The sequence below is a fragment of the Macrobrachium nipponense genome, chromosome 12, assembly GCF_015104395.2.
Source record: "Macrobrachium nipponense isolate FS-2020 chromosome 12, ASM1510439v2, whole genome shotgun sequence".
Classification (NCBI taxonomy): Eukaryota; Metazoa; Arthropoda; class Malacostraca; order Decapoda; family Palaemonidae; genus Macrobrachium; species Macrobrachium nipponense.
Window position 1 is genome coordinate 3,768,313 of NC_087205.1, and position 15,832 is coordinate 3,784,144.

The 15,832-nt window shown below is 37.8% G+C and overlaps 1 protein-coding gene across 5 annotated transcripts in view; it reads right to left on the reverse strand.

Moving 5' to 3' along the window:
• LOC135224302 (mannosylglucosyl-3-phosphoglycerate phosphatase-like) overlaps positions 1-13,809 on the reverse strand; it is a 96,158-nt gene extending 82,349 nt beyond the window's left edge. For 2 of the 5 annotated variants that reach the window (XM_064263156.1, XM_064263155.1), the window contains exon 1: positions 12,126-12,317. In XM_064263156.1, coding sequence (XP_064119226.1) covers positions 12,126-12,138 — 13 coding nt within the window. In that variant the 5' untranslated portion in view covers positions 12,139-12,317. Of the gene's footprint in view, positions 1-12,125; positions 12,318-13,656 lie in introns of those variants that run through there. The other 3 variants (XM_064263165.1, XM_064263164.1, XM_064263163.1) reach the window with 2 other exon arrangements.
• Between the last annotated feature and the right edge of the window lie 2,023 nt (positions 13,810-15,832).

A 15,832-nucleotide genomic window follows, 5' to 3' on the forward strand; every position in this document is an offset into this window, starting at 1 on the left:
AAATCAATCAATAATATTATAATATTATTATTATTATTATTATTATTATTATTATTATGTATTATTATTATTATTTATTATTATTATTATTATTATTACTTCCTACTAGGATAATTGTTTCCATTTGCATTCTGGAGTGGTCGATCGTCGATTCCCGCCTTCGCACAAAACATGGAAATATAGTTTTCCAATTCTTTTTTTTTCCTCTCACGACAATTGGCGTTATTGTTAACCAATGAAGAATTTGAATAGCCTATTGTTATCGTTGTAGATAAAAATGTATATTGTATTTCAGAATAGTGCAAATGAATGACTGTTTGACGAAATGAGGACTATTTTTTCTCGTATTATTGTCGTGGGTGTATCGGAGATATTTTTTGTCAAGTGCTGTCATAAGAACCAAGGTAATATACCTTGATAAGAACCACAATACTAACAATAATAATAATGATGACATTCATGATAAAGCTGTCATCTTTAATCTCTCGTCTTCAGAGCCAGGGCGTCCGTTTGAAATTCGCCTTTGATACATTGATCATACAGCGAAAAAAAATAAAGAAATCAAGAGGTCGGTCGGGGATCGAGTGATTGCCAAACGACCAGACATAAAAAACACCCATTGTAACAAACTAACCAGCCAATCAACAAACAAAAAACAAACCCATGTCCATGTATGATCAATGACAATCGGGTGAAGGTGTCATAAAATTTTTACCCGAGACAATCCATTAGATTAAGAAATGCATGGCCTGACAACATCACCCCAAAAACCTAAGCTTAGAAGCTTTCAGCGGACGCAGGAACCAAGCATAAGAGACATCGGGTCATATTGTGCCTACGAAGCCAACAGAATGAGAGACTGTGGGCCCAGCATGCAACAGGAGGAAAAATATCAGGCCACATGCATTCGTAATCGCCAGACACGCTGAGAAAATGTCATTCACACGTGCGCACGACAAACAGGGTTGGAAATTCTTTTCTGGACGAGGACCGCTTCGATCCAGAATTTACCTGATCAACCTTCTTGGCGACGTCCACCAAGTGTAAAGTAGCACTCTGATGGAAACATTGATTTTAGTGTAAAGTCTGACAACGATATACGCAAGGTTACGCAGCGAATAAGTTGGCGTAACCCTCTTTGCCTCATTTAAAAAACATTCCTCACTAGGAAGGTTATTGTCGCATATCTTTGCGACGATGGATCCGGACGAAGCCTTCATCTCCGATGAGCCTAAGCGTTAGATGTGGTTAGAGGTAACACACAAACAGGACAAAACCGGATAATCGCCAACAACACAAAGTACCGGAAGCGAGTGATCAAACTTGTTAGTCGTGGAATACACAAAGTCACCGGATACCTTATTTAATTTTAATTCAGACATCTGGCCTGGATTTTGTGGAAGGGCCTGAATGGGATGGGTGAGCCGATGTGGTTCTTCATCCCACGAATAAAGGAGGATCAATTATTCATTTGTTTCAATGAAGCCAGGGCCGCTCTTACCGTTGGCGCCGCGTGAGAGCTGGAAAGATCACGTACTTGGAACACATACCATTCTTTTCGTTCATTTATTCATTTGTTTCTCGAACTGGTTTCTGACCGGTTACCATTCTACTACCAATGTAACCTATACCTCTCATGTGCTTCTTGAACGCGCCCGGGAGATGACAGATTACCGTTTGTTTATTTTTTCCAGGTCTCACTCAACTCCATTTATTGTTATTATCAATATTATAGAGTTTAATTTTATGAAAATTGTGTTTTATACCATTAGAAGTTTTTTATTTAATATCTTTAACATTATTTGGCCAAACAGTAACATTATAGCTGCTCTGCTGGTATTTCGATCGGTGACGATGTTAGGTTAATACTTGGGCATGTGATCGCTCGTAAATACCAGACCTCTGGCGCATAAGCCTCTGTGACCATTGCTCTAAACTTGTGACAGACCTTTGGAATCCTATAGGAGAGGCAGTGGGTACCAAGGATCCCCAGAAACTAACAGGTGTGGTGGGTAGTGGGGTACCAACTTCAAGGGATAGTTAAGCAAGAAAATTAATAGTTGTCGAGTTTGTTTTGGAAATCAATCATTATCCAACTGACTCGTGAGTGTTCAAGATTCTTTTTTTTTTTTTTTTTTTTTTTTTAGGTGATCATCGGTTTCCAAATTTGAGGGGAGACATCTGTTTTTATCGAAATATTTTAGGATATTTTGTCCTCATAATGGATATACGTATATAAGTGATTTTGAGTCTAGAATTCATAATTTGCTGTCAAGACGCAGGACGCAAAACTTCATTCTTCTTCTTCTTCTTCTTCTTCCTCTTGCTATTCACCAAAAAAGTGGCTTCGGAGAAAATGATAAATACTGAATCTATGACAACGCGCTTTGTAAAAACAAAATCGTAAGATTTACACTGCGTCACGCGCTCTCACATAAGCCTAATCTGCAATACAGTGACCCACTTAGACTAGTGGATGCTGTGCAATTCATTTACATATATTGTGTGCTCAGTGTCTCACTTCTTGCATAATGTAATTTCATTGTTACTTATAAGTTAAAATTTCATATGGAACAGGCCAATATGGCCGCTAATTTGTTAAGCAAGTTCCAAAGAACAACATGCTTATATTTGGAAAAACTGAAATAAAGGAACGTGCAGATAAAAACGTAAACTAATTAAGGTCAATAAATCGACGAAAGATGGAGATAAACATATCAAGGCCCCTGAATAAAAATCCCACGCCAAGTTCAACCAAAGATTTTCAAGGTATTTTCTCCCCTCCCTCCCCCCTCCTAAGACTTATGACTTATATAGACATTTAATCAGCTCGTCCTTACGAACGTTCTTATATGAGGGTATCTCCCTAATTTCCATTTACCCTCTTAATCTACTGAAAACGAATAGTGCCTCTTTTGAAGACTCACTTTCAACCTGGTCTTTATACATTCACTCAGACTGGCCGATCTGCAATTCATATCACAAGTCAGCACTGTCTAATCAATTCACCGTCCATTCCACATTCTGCTCTCATCCCTTTCACTTGCAGCTGTTTTCTGCTCTTTCAGCTGCTTTTTTTTTTTTTCACTCCATTCACTGAGTATTAAAAAACCACCAAGACATGATACGCCATTACTTCAAACTTTCTTTTACCGGGACCATTTTCTCTGCCGTCTGCAAACCGCACAGTTGGAGTTGCATTATAGACTACCTGCTGTCCCATACATCCTCACTGGCTTCCACTCCACATTCCTGTGGGTTCTTTCATAATTTCGTCCAAAGCCACTCTCACCTGTATAGCTTTTCCTCTCCGCTTTCAGACTTCTCGCACCACTGCTTCATTACAGTTGAATGATTTACACTTTTCCTTGTCGAAACACACACTAGTCATCTCCTGTCAGGATTTTCCATAATTCGTTTTATTTTCATCTTCTTCTTAATTATTATTATTCAAATTAGTAAAATATCCTCATAGTAGCACGAGTCTTCAAATGAAGAAACAAATCCACAGTTATGTAAATGTTCATATATTTAAATTTAAAACTTTAAGGATAGCTTTCGGGAATCTGTTCGGTTCCCCTTATCAATCTGGTTTTAAATTTAGATATATGTACATTTACATAACTGTGGGTTTGTTTTTCCATTCAAATTAGTATTATTATTGGTGTAATTTTTGTTGGTGGTATTTGGTGATTGCTGTTATCTCTTAACATTCCAATTGACCATTAAGCTATAGGAAAGCTTTACAAGAGAAGGACCCAGGGATATATATATAAAAAAGTAAGGCATAAAAACAGGATGAAGGAGCGAGGCGTGAGGGGCTAATTCTCCCGTTGAATTAAAGAAAATAAATAAATAGATAAATCACCGAGCATTTATGACGTTTGCAACCACACCTTGTAAACCTGGTGTGAGCTAACATGGGTTAGGAATATATAAAGAAGAAAACTATACTCTGGGGGAAAGCAAAAACTCTGATATTTGCTGCAAAATCATTTTTAAACAATAACGGCCTGACAATCCAAACAGTCCCCGAGAAGCAACGCCTAAAAAACAAATTTAAAAAAGACAAAGAAAAGAAAGCCCCCAAAACGCAGAGTTATTCGGTGACATTCTTTCGTGACCTTTCACGTGTGTTGTAAGGGGGAAGTCCACTGTTCGGTCGAGGGGAACGTGTTGCAGAGTACTCGTTCCTTTGAAAGGTTACACAGCATCGACTCCCGGTTCGCTCTCGTGCCGCACTTACACGAGTGCCATTGCGTCACACTGGGTTATTAGGGGAAGTTTCTAAAAATGCCTTTGCTATTCACGTCAGAGCAATTATTGGGTATATGGGTGAAGTGGTTTCTTTGGTATGTAGTCTGATGACGTTGGTGATGGTTTTTCTTCAATAAAATTGTTTCGATAGGGAAAAAGAACAGGTTGAGAGCGGAAGAGAGAGGAGAGGAGGAGAGAGAGAGAGAGAGAGAGAGAGAGAGAGAGAGAGAGAGAGTCAGTCTCAATTCTTTTTGGAATTCTTTCCCATCACGACTTTTGACGAAGCTAAATTTAGTTTTGTAAGAGTGATTAAATGTTTTCCTTTGTTCTTCTCAGTGCTGGACAGTAATGAATATATTCACATATTTATATATACGAGTGTGCATATTTATATATATATATATATAGATATATATATATTATATATTATATAATATAATAGACACACACATCCACACTTTGCTTTGAAAGGAGTACTTGAATATATATAATATTATTATAATATATAATATTAGTAGAGATAAAGAAATATAAAAAAAAGATAATACAAATAAAAAGAGAAAAAAAAAGAATCATATAAGTAAAATATAAGAGAATCAATAGAAGATAGAAACTAAAAGAAAGAGATAGATAATGATAAAAAAAATATAGAATTAAGATATATATATCGTAAGATACTATATCTATATATAGAAATATATGATATATAATAATATAATAGAGATATATTATATATATATAATATGGATAAATATATATATCTATATATATAATAATAATTATTATTAATAATATATAATATATAATTAATTATAATAATATGTTATAATGTACTATAATAATATATTTATATATTATATATACATATATCATATATACACACATACATATTTACATACGAGTGTGCATACACACACACACACACGTACACATACACACTTTGCCTTTAAAGCTTTAAGGCACTAAGAACACCCGATATTTTAATCATTTCATGGTAAATGGAAGATATGTATCAGATGATCCCTCCCATTAGGTAATGACTTGGTTAAATAATAATCCATTAAGTAATGGCAAATGACGCGATGACTTATCTGCCATTTAGTACGTGCGTGGACCATAGGGTTCCGGGAACTGGGATTGTTTGATCTAGTTTCAACTGACGTCGCTGCATTAAAGGTCAGAGGGACCGAACATCAAAAGAAAAATTAAGTGTGGATCACTCAAATGTTTTTTATATGAAAATCCAAAGCTTCGTGGGGCTTAAAACATGAAATTCCTGCATATAATCATAAATGCATGCATGACATCTGTCGCTGAATAAACAGTTGAAAATTTACTAAGGAAAAAAACTTTACAAAAGGAATGCTTACTTAAAAGTATATTGTTTAGTTTTGGGCCGTTGTTATTTTCGTTTAGCAGTACAAAACAGATTCCGAACATGCAAGGAACATTACTGTAACATGACGCAATTTCCTAAGAGGAAAAGCTAATGAATACAAATAAATGTATGAGTATTTCGGAGGCCGCTGAGAGTGCAGTGAGTCATAACGGGACCCGAAAATCGACTAAATGAGTGGATGATTGAGTCAGAAGGCCGATGCATTAATGCCCATTGAGAAACCTACCTGCCATTCAGGTGGAAGGAATTTATGCAAAGTGTTATTCATTGTTAAATGGACTATATTAAGGCATTTCTTATTTCGGAAGCAGAGGCTCTAATTTTACAATTTCCTCCTTTCAGGGTTGAACCGTCTTAATGATTTTAGTCGATAAATACCTCAGACATTTAGCATATGCGTGCATGTGTTCGTAAAGAAGAAATTAATGTCCGCTTTATTTTTTACAGTTAGACCAATTGGGGGTGGGGTGGGAGGAGATTTTCTTTTGTTCCGACTTAAAAACTGCTTCAGATTTTGTTTTCGGTTCTTTATGGGTGATCTGTGTTTTTTCATACATCTATACTATATATGTGGCGAAGAGATTCCAAATAAAATTACCAGCAAATATTTCCTTTCACTTTTGCTCTAAAAGCTACCCTTTTGAGAAAACGAAATTAGGTCACTAGGTCGCTGAAAGAATTTCAACCCTAAATATAACAACTTCGAAATGTCAACAATGATTGTACCTCAACTTGGGTACTTCTCGCGCGTACCCTTCTCTCTCAATTTTTTCTTTTTTTCTTCGTCTTCTACAAATCCAATTAACTTTTGCAAGTATGATAAAAAGAAAACCTCTCAGGGGATTGGATCTGAGCTGTAATTGGATAGGTGACTACTACCTTTGGAAGCCAGATACCATTGGCACACTGGCTTTGGGAACCGTCTGCGAAGGCGTGGGAATGGGGCTAGCTAGCAACGGCTGGGAAAAAAATCAAAGCTTAGAAGCTAACATCAGGCCTTAGGGACCTAACGTGAGCGACAGTAGGTCACAGTGGGCCCTGTTTGGAAGAGCTTCCTATGGAAGGTTTGCTACGACGTTGTATTAGTTAAACAGAATATTCTTAAAACATTAATTCAGGATTAAATGAAGAAGAGCAATCATTTGAAAGTCTTCATAGTAAGAGCAGAGGTATTTTTTTTATGTTTTGAATTTAGATTGGGGGTCGGGTGGGGATGTCAAAATGGACTTAGTTACTCAAAATAATCGCTACCCTTTGGATAAAGAGCATTTTTGCTCTTCACCTCCTAAGTGAAGACAGACCCATCTATTGAAAAAATAAAGTTGAGCTAAGTAGGTCAGAAAATAAAAAAGGTAGAGAATTTTTCATATAATTGCATTGAGTGGGGCGGAGGATTAATCAAACTCGTTGACTCTTGTGTTGGTGACTCCCAACTTTGTACGCTATTGTTAAACCGTGTAACAACGATGACGAGAGGGAGAGTGACGGCAGCTTGGAATCAAGACGTTCTGTTAACAGATGCATGGAAGCACGAGATGAAAAGGGCACTGGAGACGAAGGTCTGTACAAGACTCGTTTGATCGATTGTGCCGAAAGACAGATGAAAGCGAAAGCCTTACTGTTGAACTTATTGATTTATTGGCTTTAGTCATTACGTGTGTGTCATAAAATAATTCAGGCTCGGGCGATGATGGTCTGCCTCTGCAGTTTTTATGATCATCTTTTGATGGGAACGTTCTCTTTGACGACGGTACCGAGGTAATTTATCCTTATACTACCTGTAAAGCACAAGGCTACTTCGTGGAACAGCAGGCATTTCATGCAGAATAGAAATTTGATACTGATGGACGTTGCACGCCATTAAAGAGGTTTCCACTGCTACTTGCACGCACTCTGTTAAAGTGATTATAATAATAATGATATATATATATATATTATATATATATATATATATATATATGTGTGTGTGTGTGTGTGTGTGTGTGTGTGTGAGAGAGAGAGAGAGAGAGAGAGAGAGAGAGAGAGAGCTTTTGTCTCCTATACACACAAGACCCCACCCTTTTTTTTCCTACACACTCAACGCGGAACCAGAGGAATTTATTTCTGGTGATAGAAATTCATTTCTCGATACAATGTGGTCCGGATCCCACAATAAGCTGTAGGTCCCGTTGCTAGGTAACCAATTGGTTCCTAGTCACGTAAAAATATCTAAGCCTTAGGGCCAGCCCTAGGAGAGCTGTTAATCAGCTCAGTGGTCTGGTAAAACTAAGATATACTAAACTTTAACTTTTCCCACTCACTAATATTCAGTCACCAATATGATTTAACATCGAATTCACAATACCTTCAGAATAACTTACACACAAGGGGTAATTATAATTGATAAGTAAGTGTTCCAGCCCAGTATTCGAACTTGGGCCTTTGGTTAAGTACAGTGATAATTAATAGACTTACTATTCGGCTGTCATGGGGGGTGCAAGTTGATATCGATTCTGCTGTACATATCCTTGGTGAATTCAGATTCTGTACCTAGAATCGACGTCCGCCTCGCTCCACCGCGATAGCTGATTGGTACATTTGGCTAATTATGTGTTTTTGTCTTTCCTATGTTTAGTAGAATTGAGCCACAAATATCACTTAGCATCCTGTTCATTATATTTTGGGAGCAGCTTACACCCAGGGGAATTATAATTGACAAGTGCGTTTGCTCCGGCTAGGATACGAACTAGAGCTTTGGTCTGTACACGGTGATACACTGTAAACTTTGACCATTCATATAGCAAGAAAATACGAGTAAAAAAAAAATCATGCATATACCTATAAGTGACAAAAACGATTTTAATTAGCTGAGTGATACAAACTATGAGGTAGCCAACATGGTTGATATCGATTTCAAATACAGAGCCCGAATTCAACAGGAATATATACAGCAGGGTCGATATCGGCTTATATCTCTTTTGATAGCCGAATGGTCAAAGTATACTTTTCGTCAATATATCTAAACCAAAATTCCAGGCTCGAATCCTGGGCAAGACAGATGGAGGCGTTTATCAGCTGTAATTCCCCTTTGGTGTAAGGCATTCCTTAAGCATAGTGCATTCGATAGTTTATGATATTGTAGTATATATATACATACACACAAATATATATATATATATATATATATATATATATATATATATATATATATATATTATATTTTAAGCAAAGCATATATATAATAACATGACTATTAATATTTCGCTTACTGCAGTCGTCGACCTTGCTTTGAAATTCTGTGAAAATTGCCACATCCAACTCAAGAAGAATTTGTATACCTTTTAAAAAATTACTTAAAGTACGGTGATGCAGGTAATTTTTTTCATCTTCACACACACACACACATATATATATATATGTGTGTGTGTGTGTGTGTGCGTTTGTGTGTGTGAGAGCGGCGTGTGAGCATGTGTATTTTGTTCTATGCAGGGAAATATTAAAGCAACAGGACGGTACTGGCACAATATAAATCATAAGAAAGAAAATAGAGGGGGCCGAGTTCCTTCTGTTGATATATATATCCTATTTCGATATTGATTGTTGCCATCTGTACCAAGCTATCGATGAAATGGATTCTTTCACTGTAGTAGTACTTCATGAGCTTCCATGACCTTTAATGTAGTATCTCCGTTGTGTTTTCAACGTAAGTGCAGTATTGGCTTTCACAGTCCATTTTAACCGAATGACTTTCACAGAGTAATTTTATGGCGTTGTCACAACTTTTAGTTATGGTTATAGGAAGTTATGTACCAACCTTGTTGTGGGAGGAATACTCATTCAAGTGATGATCAGGTCTAATTCTGCTTGGGTTCATTGCCGCCCTTGAGGCCAGCTATATAAACCTACATGCTATTTACGGAAATTTAAGCGCCGTTTTCTTCAGTCTTGGAGAAAATCCTCTTTAGTCCCTGGTCAGACTAAGTGACCTCTCCAGGTGCTTCCCATAAGAGCCCAGTGGTGACAGCTCTACAGAATGGGTCTCTTCTTGAGCTTATTTGGGAACCAGAACCCAAGTTTGGATGAGGGGGTCCTCCTCTGGAGCTTACAGTAGAAGCCGAAAAAGAACCTCGGGGACTGAAAAAGCGTTTATTTGATTATGCCTTTGAAATATGTCGTGGTTATATAGATCCTGGTATAATAAGAGAGATAACTTGCCATAACATTCGCGGCACCCAAACGGGCTTACACTTCTAAATGTCTTTGCAGATGAAAATAGCAGATATTATCAGCATTGATTTTTTTGATAAGTCTGTCACTACAAGAGGGCTGTAAGATTGTGATCTCCACACGTTATCTGATGATAAGGTCCTTAAAGAATACGTCAGAACTCTTTAATGAAATTGTCAGGTGATAACGACAACAGCCAGATGGTGGACAGCCACCCCCCACCCAAAAAAAAAAAAAAAAAATAAAGCCAGTAAAGCAACACAACAAGGGAAATATCCTCTCCTAATACATCAAGTACAGAAGAGCACATTACTTCGTCAAAAAAAGAAAGAAAAAAAACTGGATCCGCATCTTAGTTGGATTTATCTCGGTATCTAAAGAACTCACTCATGTCCGATAGACCACTCCTCAAAATGTTATTGGAATTCTTCTGTACAGTTTTCAGATATCTTGGACACACACACACACACACACACACTACAGGCACTGGTGCATGCAAAATTTCCATCTGATGATTTGTTCGTAGGTCACATTTATCGCCCTCTCTCAGAGAGAGAGAGAGAGAGAGAGAGAGAGAGAGAGAGAGAGAGAGAGAAGAGAGAGAGAGAGAGAGAGAGAGAGAGAGAGGTTCCATAACATCTCAGAGTTTAGAGATGTTAATCCAGCTAACTAGAACGATTCACATGACTCAAATAGGTGAGAAGACATAACCTAATGTCTAATTCTGCTTCAGTCGATTCCGAGAAATGAATGAAATGTGGTCTCACCTTTAGGCAGCACGTGACATTTGGCGGATGGGGGCATTACTAAAATATTTGTTCGGTACAAATAATGTTTCAAGAAATCTCTTTGAGAGTGTTCAAGATTTCAGCATAATATAGAGTCCAGTGATGTTTACTGAATAACTAACTAAGAAATATCACATATACGTGTGTGTGTGTGTGTGTGTGTGTGTGTGTAAAAGCCACACAACTTCCCTGCGAATATATATAATATATATATATATATATATATATATATATATATATATATATATATATATATATATATATATATGTGTGTGTGTGTGTGTGTGTGTGTGTGTGTGTTACTGGTATTAGGCTTCAATAAGACAAGATGGTATAGATTCCAGGCTATAATGTGGTAATGTGTCTTCTGCGTCAGTCAGTCTATCAATAAAGTCTTGCATCACCGTAAAGGGGAGAGAGAGAGAGAGAGAGAGAGAGAGAGAGAGAGAGAGAGAGAGAGAGAGAGAGAGAAGTGGCTTTAACATTTAGTGTAGCTCGTCGTATAGTCGACCTTTATAAAAGCCGGTGTTCCGATACATAGGTTTAAAAGCGCGGGCAGAGCTTAAAGAACGCTCTGGTCAGAAATGATTCATAAATCAGGAGTCTTGGTTCTGCTTTGGTTCCAATGAAGACTCTACAGGTGGAACGGATGATTGCAGACCTGTGCGCTTATGTTATCCATGAAATAGTTCAATTCTCTCTCTCTCTCTCTCTCTCTCTCTCTCTCTCTCTCTCTCTCTCTCTCTTATATGAGTCTATGTGTACTAATATACGAGTTCATGCATCTTGTGTAAGTTTAACAGATTTCTGTAATGCTATAATAGTACGAAGTAGCTATAAATGCCTGCGTACTCTCTTACATAGTATAACTTTGTTAATAACCACAAGCAGACTGAATTCACATGTAAAAAATACGTTTCCCTTTAATTGTTTTGAATTACGTCAAACCCCCAACGTGACGTCAGTGACATACCCATATATTTATTTTTAATTTTTTTTCTTTTAAATAATGAAAGGTATTCTATAATGAGAACAAATTTAGCTGTCAATTAGTTATTTGCATAATATTGGTGTGAACAGGTAAGCATAGCATCAGGCAAAGTTAAGACGAAGAGAATAATATTGGTGTGAACAGGTAAGCATAGCATCAAATAAAGTCAAGAAGACAGGGATAAAATTAATAAATAGGTTAATGTCCATCATAAACACTGGTCGGACCCATCTGACTAATCATCTTCGTGGAATCGATGCAGAAATCGAACTTTCAGAAGAACTAAGTCGAACGACAAAACCGAAAACTGCATCTTCACTGTGCTAAAGGTGGAATGATGAGGCGAATTTCACCCATATATCAAACTGACAACTCGTACTAAAAGAAAAAAAAAGGAAAAACGGACTGTATATATATATAGACTGACAGTCGCCACCTTACGAGCTGAGGTGATTGACCGCCAGTCAGTCCTGCTAAAACTTACAAGCACCGCCCATCACAATGCCATAATGTTTCCCCTGGCGACCGGAGTTCACTGGCTGTACGTCACACACACAAACACACACAAACACAGCGAGACCAAGGAGTGTCTCGTCTCTCTCTCTCTCTCCCCAGTGCGTTTGAACGTAGAGGCAGTCCGAGTCAGGCAGGCAGAGCGGTGCTCACGGAACTAATACATTAAGGACGAGTGGAGCGCTGCTCTTTATGCCATCGCTCGGTTTGTCGTCACGGTCAGCTCCTGACAATTGGCCTGGAAACGTTTATAACGGACACGTCATTGACGCATGCGCCGTGGCCCGGTTTCGCTTTCGACGCTAATGGAATGTTTGTTGTATGAATCAGGTGCACTAAAGGTTAAATGAACGGCTCTGCCTTTACTATTAATATTATTGGGTTTTCATGTTTACTAATAAATACCTTGTTTGAATAATAATTACATGGCTATGGTATTATTATTATTATTATATTATTATCATTATTATTATACAGTTGAGCAGCTTTGCAAGTGACCCAGCCAGATGGCATGTCATCTGACTACAGTGAGGAAAAGAAAAGCACTAGATACAGGTTACAAACGTATGTTATACAATACATTGTGTAAAACGGCCGGTGTTGAAAAAGACACATACTGTACTATCAAAAATACTCACACACTTTTACCCTACAGTAAAAAAAAAAAAAATAAAATAAAAAAAAGGCCACCGTGACATTTTCTGTAATGCGCGTAGGAATCGCACTCGGAGACGACCAGAGCACGATTAAATTATCGATGTCTATCGACATGTAATTGTTCACCCGGTTTTTGTCTTCCTCCCGAATACCATTATACAAGAAGAAAGCAATAAACGTCGATTACCAACACTTTTCTTTTTGACATCTCTCTCTCTCTCTCTCTCTCTCTCTCTCTCCTCTCTCTCTCTCGGACTTATGAGTTCACCAGTCATACTTCCATTCTTTAAAGTCAATAAAAAATGTCTAACTTGTAACAGGGTAGATACAATTAAGAACAATAGCCCGACACGTCTCTCTCTCTCTCTCTCTCTCTCTCTTGGGCTAATGAGTTCACCGGTCATACTTCCATTCTATAAATTCAATTAAGAATTCATAACTTGTAACAGGGTAGATACGATACAGAGGAGCAAGAGCCCGTGCTAACACAAGGACAGATGCATCTTACAGCAAACAGATCAACTGGGTGTGTAATCGCATTGAATGATGATAATAATAGTAATTATAATATCTCGGAAGGGAACCTCTTTCAAACAAACTACATTAAAAAGAACGGCCGTCTGGAAGTCGTTGAGTTTACATTGAAGTTTCTGTCTCTCGAATGCATCAAAGAAAATCATTCGAAAAATTGAGAAACTGAAATATAAACTCATTGGCATCAAATCTTTTCAATAATAATAATAATAATGATAATAATAATAGTATCATCCTCTTCAGATCTCACTTAGCGCGGCGCCAAAGAACTAAGTTCTCGCAGACTCAGAGATGCTGATCAGTCTACTCACCGGTTCAGTCAGGTTTACGTAAAGGCCGTGTCAGCGCTCCGGACGTATTTTCATGAAAAATAAATCGTGTTATTTAGAACATCTTGCCAAATGTCGCCTGAGAACTTCACTGAGTTTCAAGAAAAGGACTGTACAATTCGTCATGTTCGGATATGCATAACGGCAAGCTAAACAACGTTGGAACCTCACCGTTTGTAGATAAACGTACTCGCTAACGAACGGTTGACTCTTAAACAGTTGTAGATAAACGCGGTGACACACAGATCGACGCTGAAACCCACACCGGTAGACCTTATCAGATAAGACTTATCGCCTGAAAATCCTTTCAGCCTTCTGTGCCGAGGGGAAATTTTGTGATACAATAAAGGAAACGTTACCGCTCATTATTTTACTATTTTTCACATCTTGAGTAAGTTTTGAGAAACCGTAAGAAATTATTTTCTTTTATGCATTAATAATGGCATTTTGAGAAATCCGCTTCTGGGTTGCGGTTAAGGTAAAATTCAATCTGATATGCGGGTTTGTAAACTTAACCAGGATAAAAGAGTAGTGAGTGTACTACGTAGGATCAATATCACACGGCCATAGAACTTGCAACTATACTCTGTTTTTTCCATCTGTCCATCCGCCTGTGGTGTTTTTGTATGGTAACACTGCGTCCCGTGCTTTAAATAGTTACGCTATGTGTAAGTTTTAGGTAAATAAAAGGATATCTGGGTGTACATTTGCAACTGAAAAGTTTTTTAATAATTTAATGTATGCGAATTACACCGTTAATATTCGAAATAGGATATTGTTATTATTGTTGAATGTAAGCTGAATGTAACTATCTAAAGCCCGGGACGCAGTGTTACCATACGCAAACACCACAGGCGGATGGACAGATGGAAAAAAACCGAGCATAGCTTTGGCTGTCTGGGGCAAGTTTTAAATGACTCACAATAAAGACAGGTAGCCAACAAAGTAAGAGTCATTTCCCCTTATCTACCCTTACCCTTTTAGTTCTTTATTCAACTCCTCTTTCTTGGCTACAATAACTTGGTTCATTCAGCATTTTACCACCAACTGTCAGGTCTTTGGGATTTCTCCTATACTCTGTTTTTTTTCATCTGTTCATCCGCCTGTGGTGTTTTTGTATGGTAACACTGTCCGGGCTTTAGATAGTTACATTCAGCTTACATTCAACGATTATAATGATATCCTATTTCGAATATTAACAGTGTAATTCGCATACAGTAAATTATTAAAACACTTTTCAGTTGCAAATGTACACCCAGATATCCTTTTATTTACCTAAAACTTACACATAGCGTAACTATCTAAAGCCCGGGACGCAGTGTTACCATACAAAAACACCACAGGCGGATGGACAGATGAAAAAAAAACATAGTTAGTGATCCCGAAGGGTTTGCGAAAGTCTTTTTCTATGACTAATATTTCTCCATGATATTCACAGTCGGTTGTTCATAGTTTTACGGTAATTCCCATCGGGGCTTGTACTAAACACGTAGCAAAGGTTGGTACATACAGGGTTAAAACCACCCCGTTGGGGGAGGGGGTCACTATCTATGAAAGATCCGGTCTTGGTATAAGTTACTGCTGCTTGCACCTGACTGCTAAGTTTGTTGTAGTTTCCAGGAAATTTTCCAGGACGGGCGTCAACACTACGTTTACCCCTCCTTTGTTATTCGGGCTTTGTGTCAGGCACTGATAGGAAGACCCCTCCCCCCCTCCCCTCCCACCACAAATGGGAAAATTAATTTTTCAATCGTTGACTTGACGAATTTTAAATCTTTTTTACTTCCGGTTTATGCATTTCTCCGCCTATCCCAGTTCTTCACTTATTAGTCTTCCAATTTCGTATCACTAAGTAAACGAAAACAGTATTAATTGTCTGTTATCATATTTTTCTCTTAATACACCTCCCAACTATGTAACTTTTAATCTTGCAAATCTGTTCTTTTTATTACAATATATTGCAAAGCCCATTCTGAAGTCTTTAGGTCTGACCTATTAAAAATCACAGAGCAGGGAAGGGCGGCGCTTAGTTTCCGAAATATGACAAGAGCGATAAAGATACAAGTCTCTCGACGCAGAATTTCTCATCTTCCAAGATACGAGCGGTAACGGAATGAGCGAATGCGGAAGCAATCGAGTTGTTTGCCCGGCTTCAGAC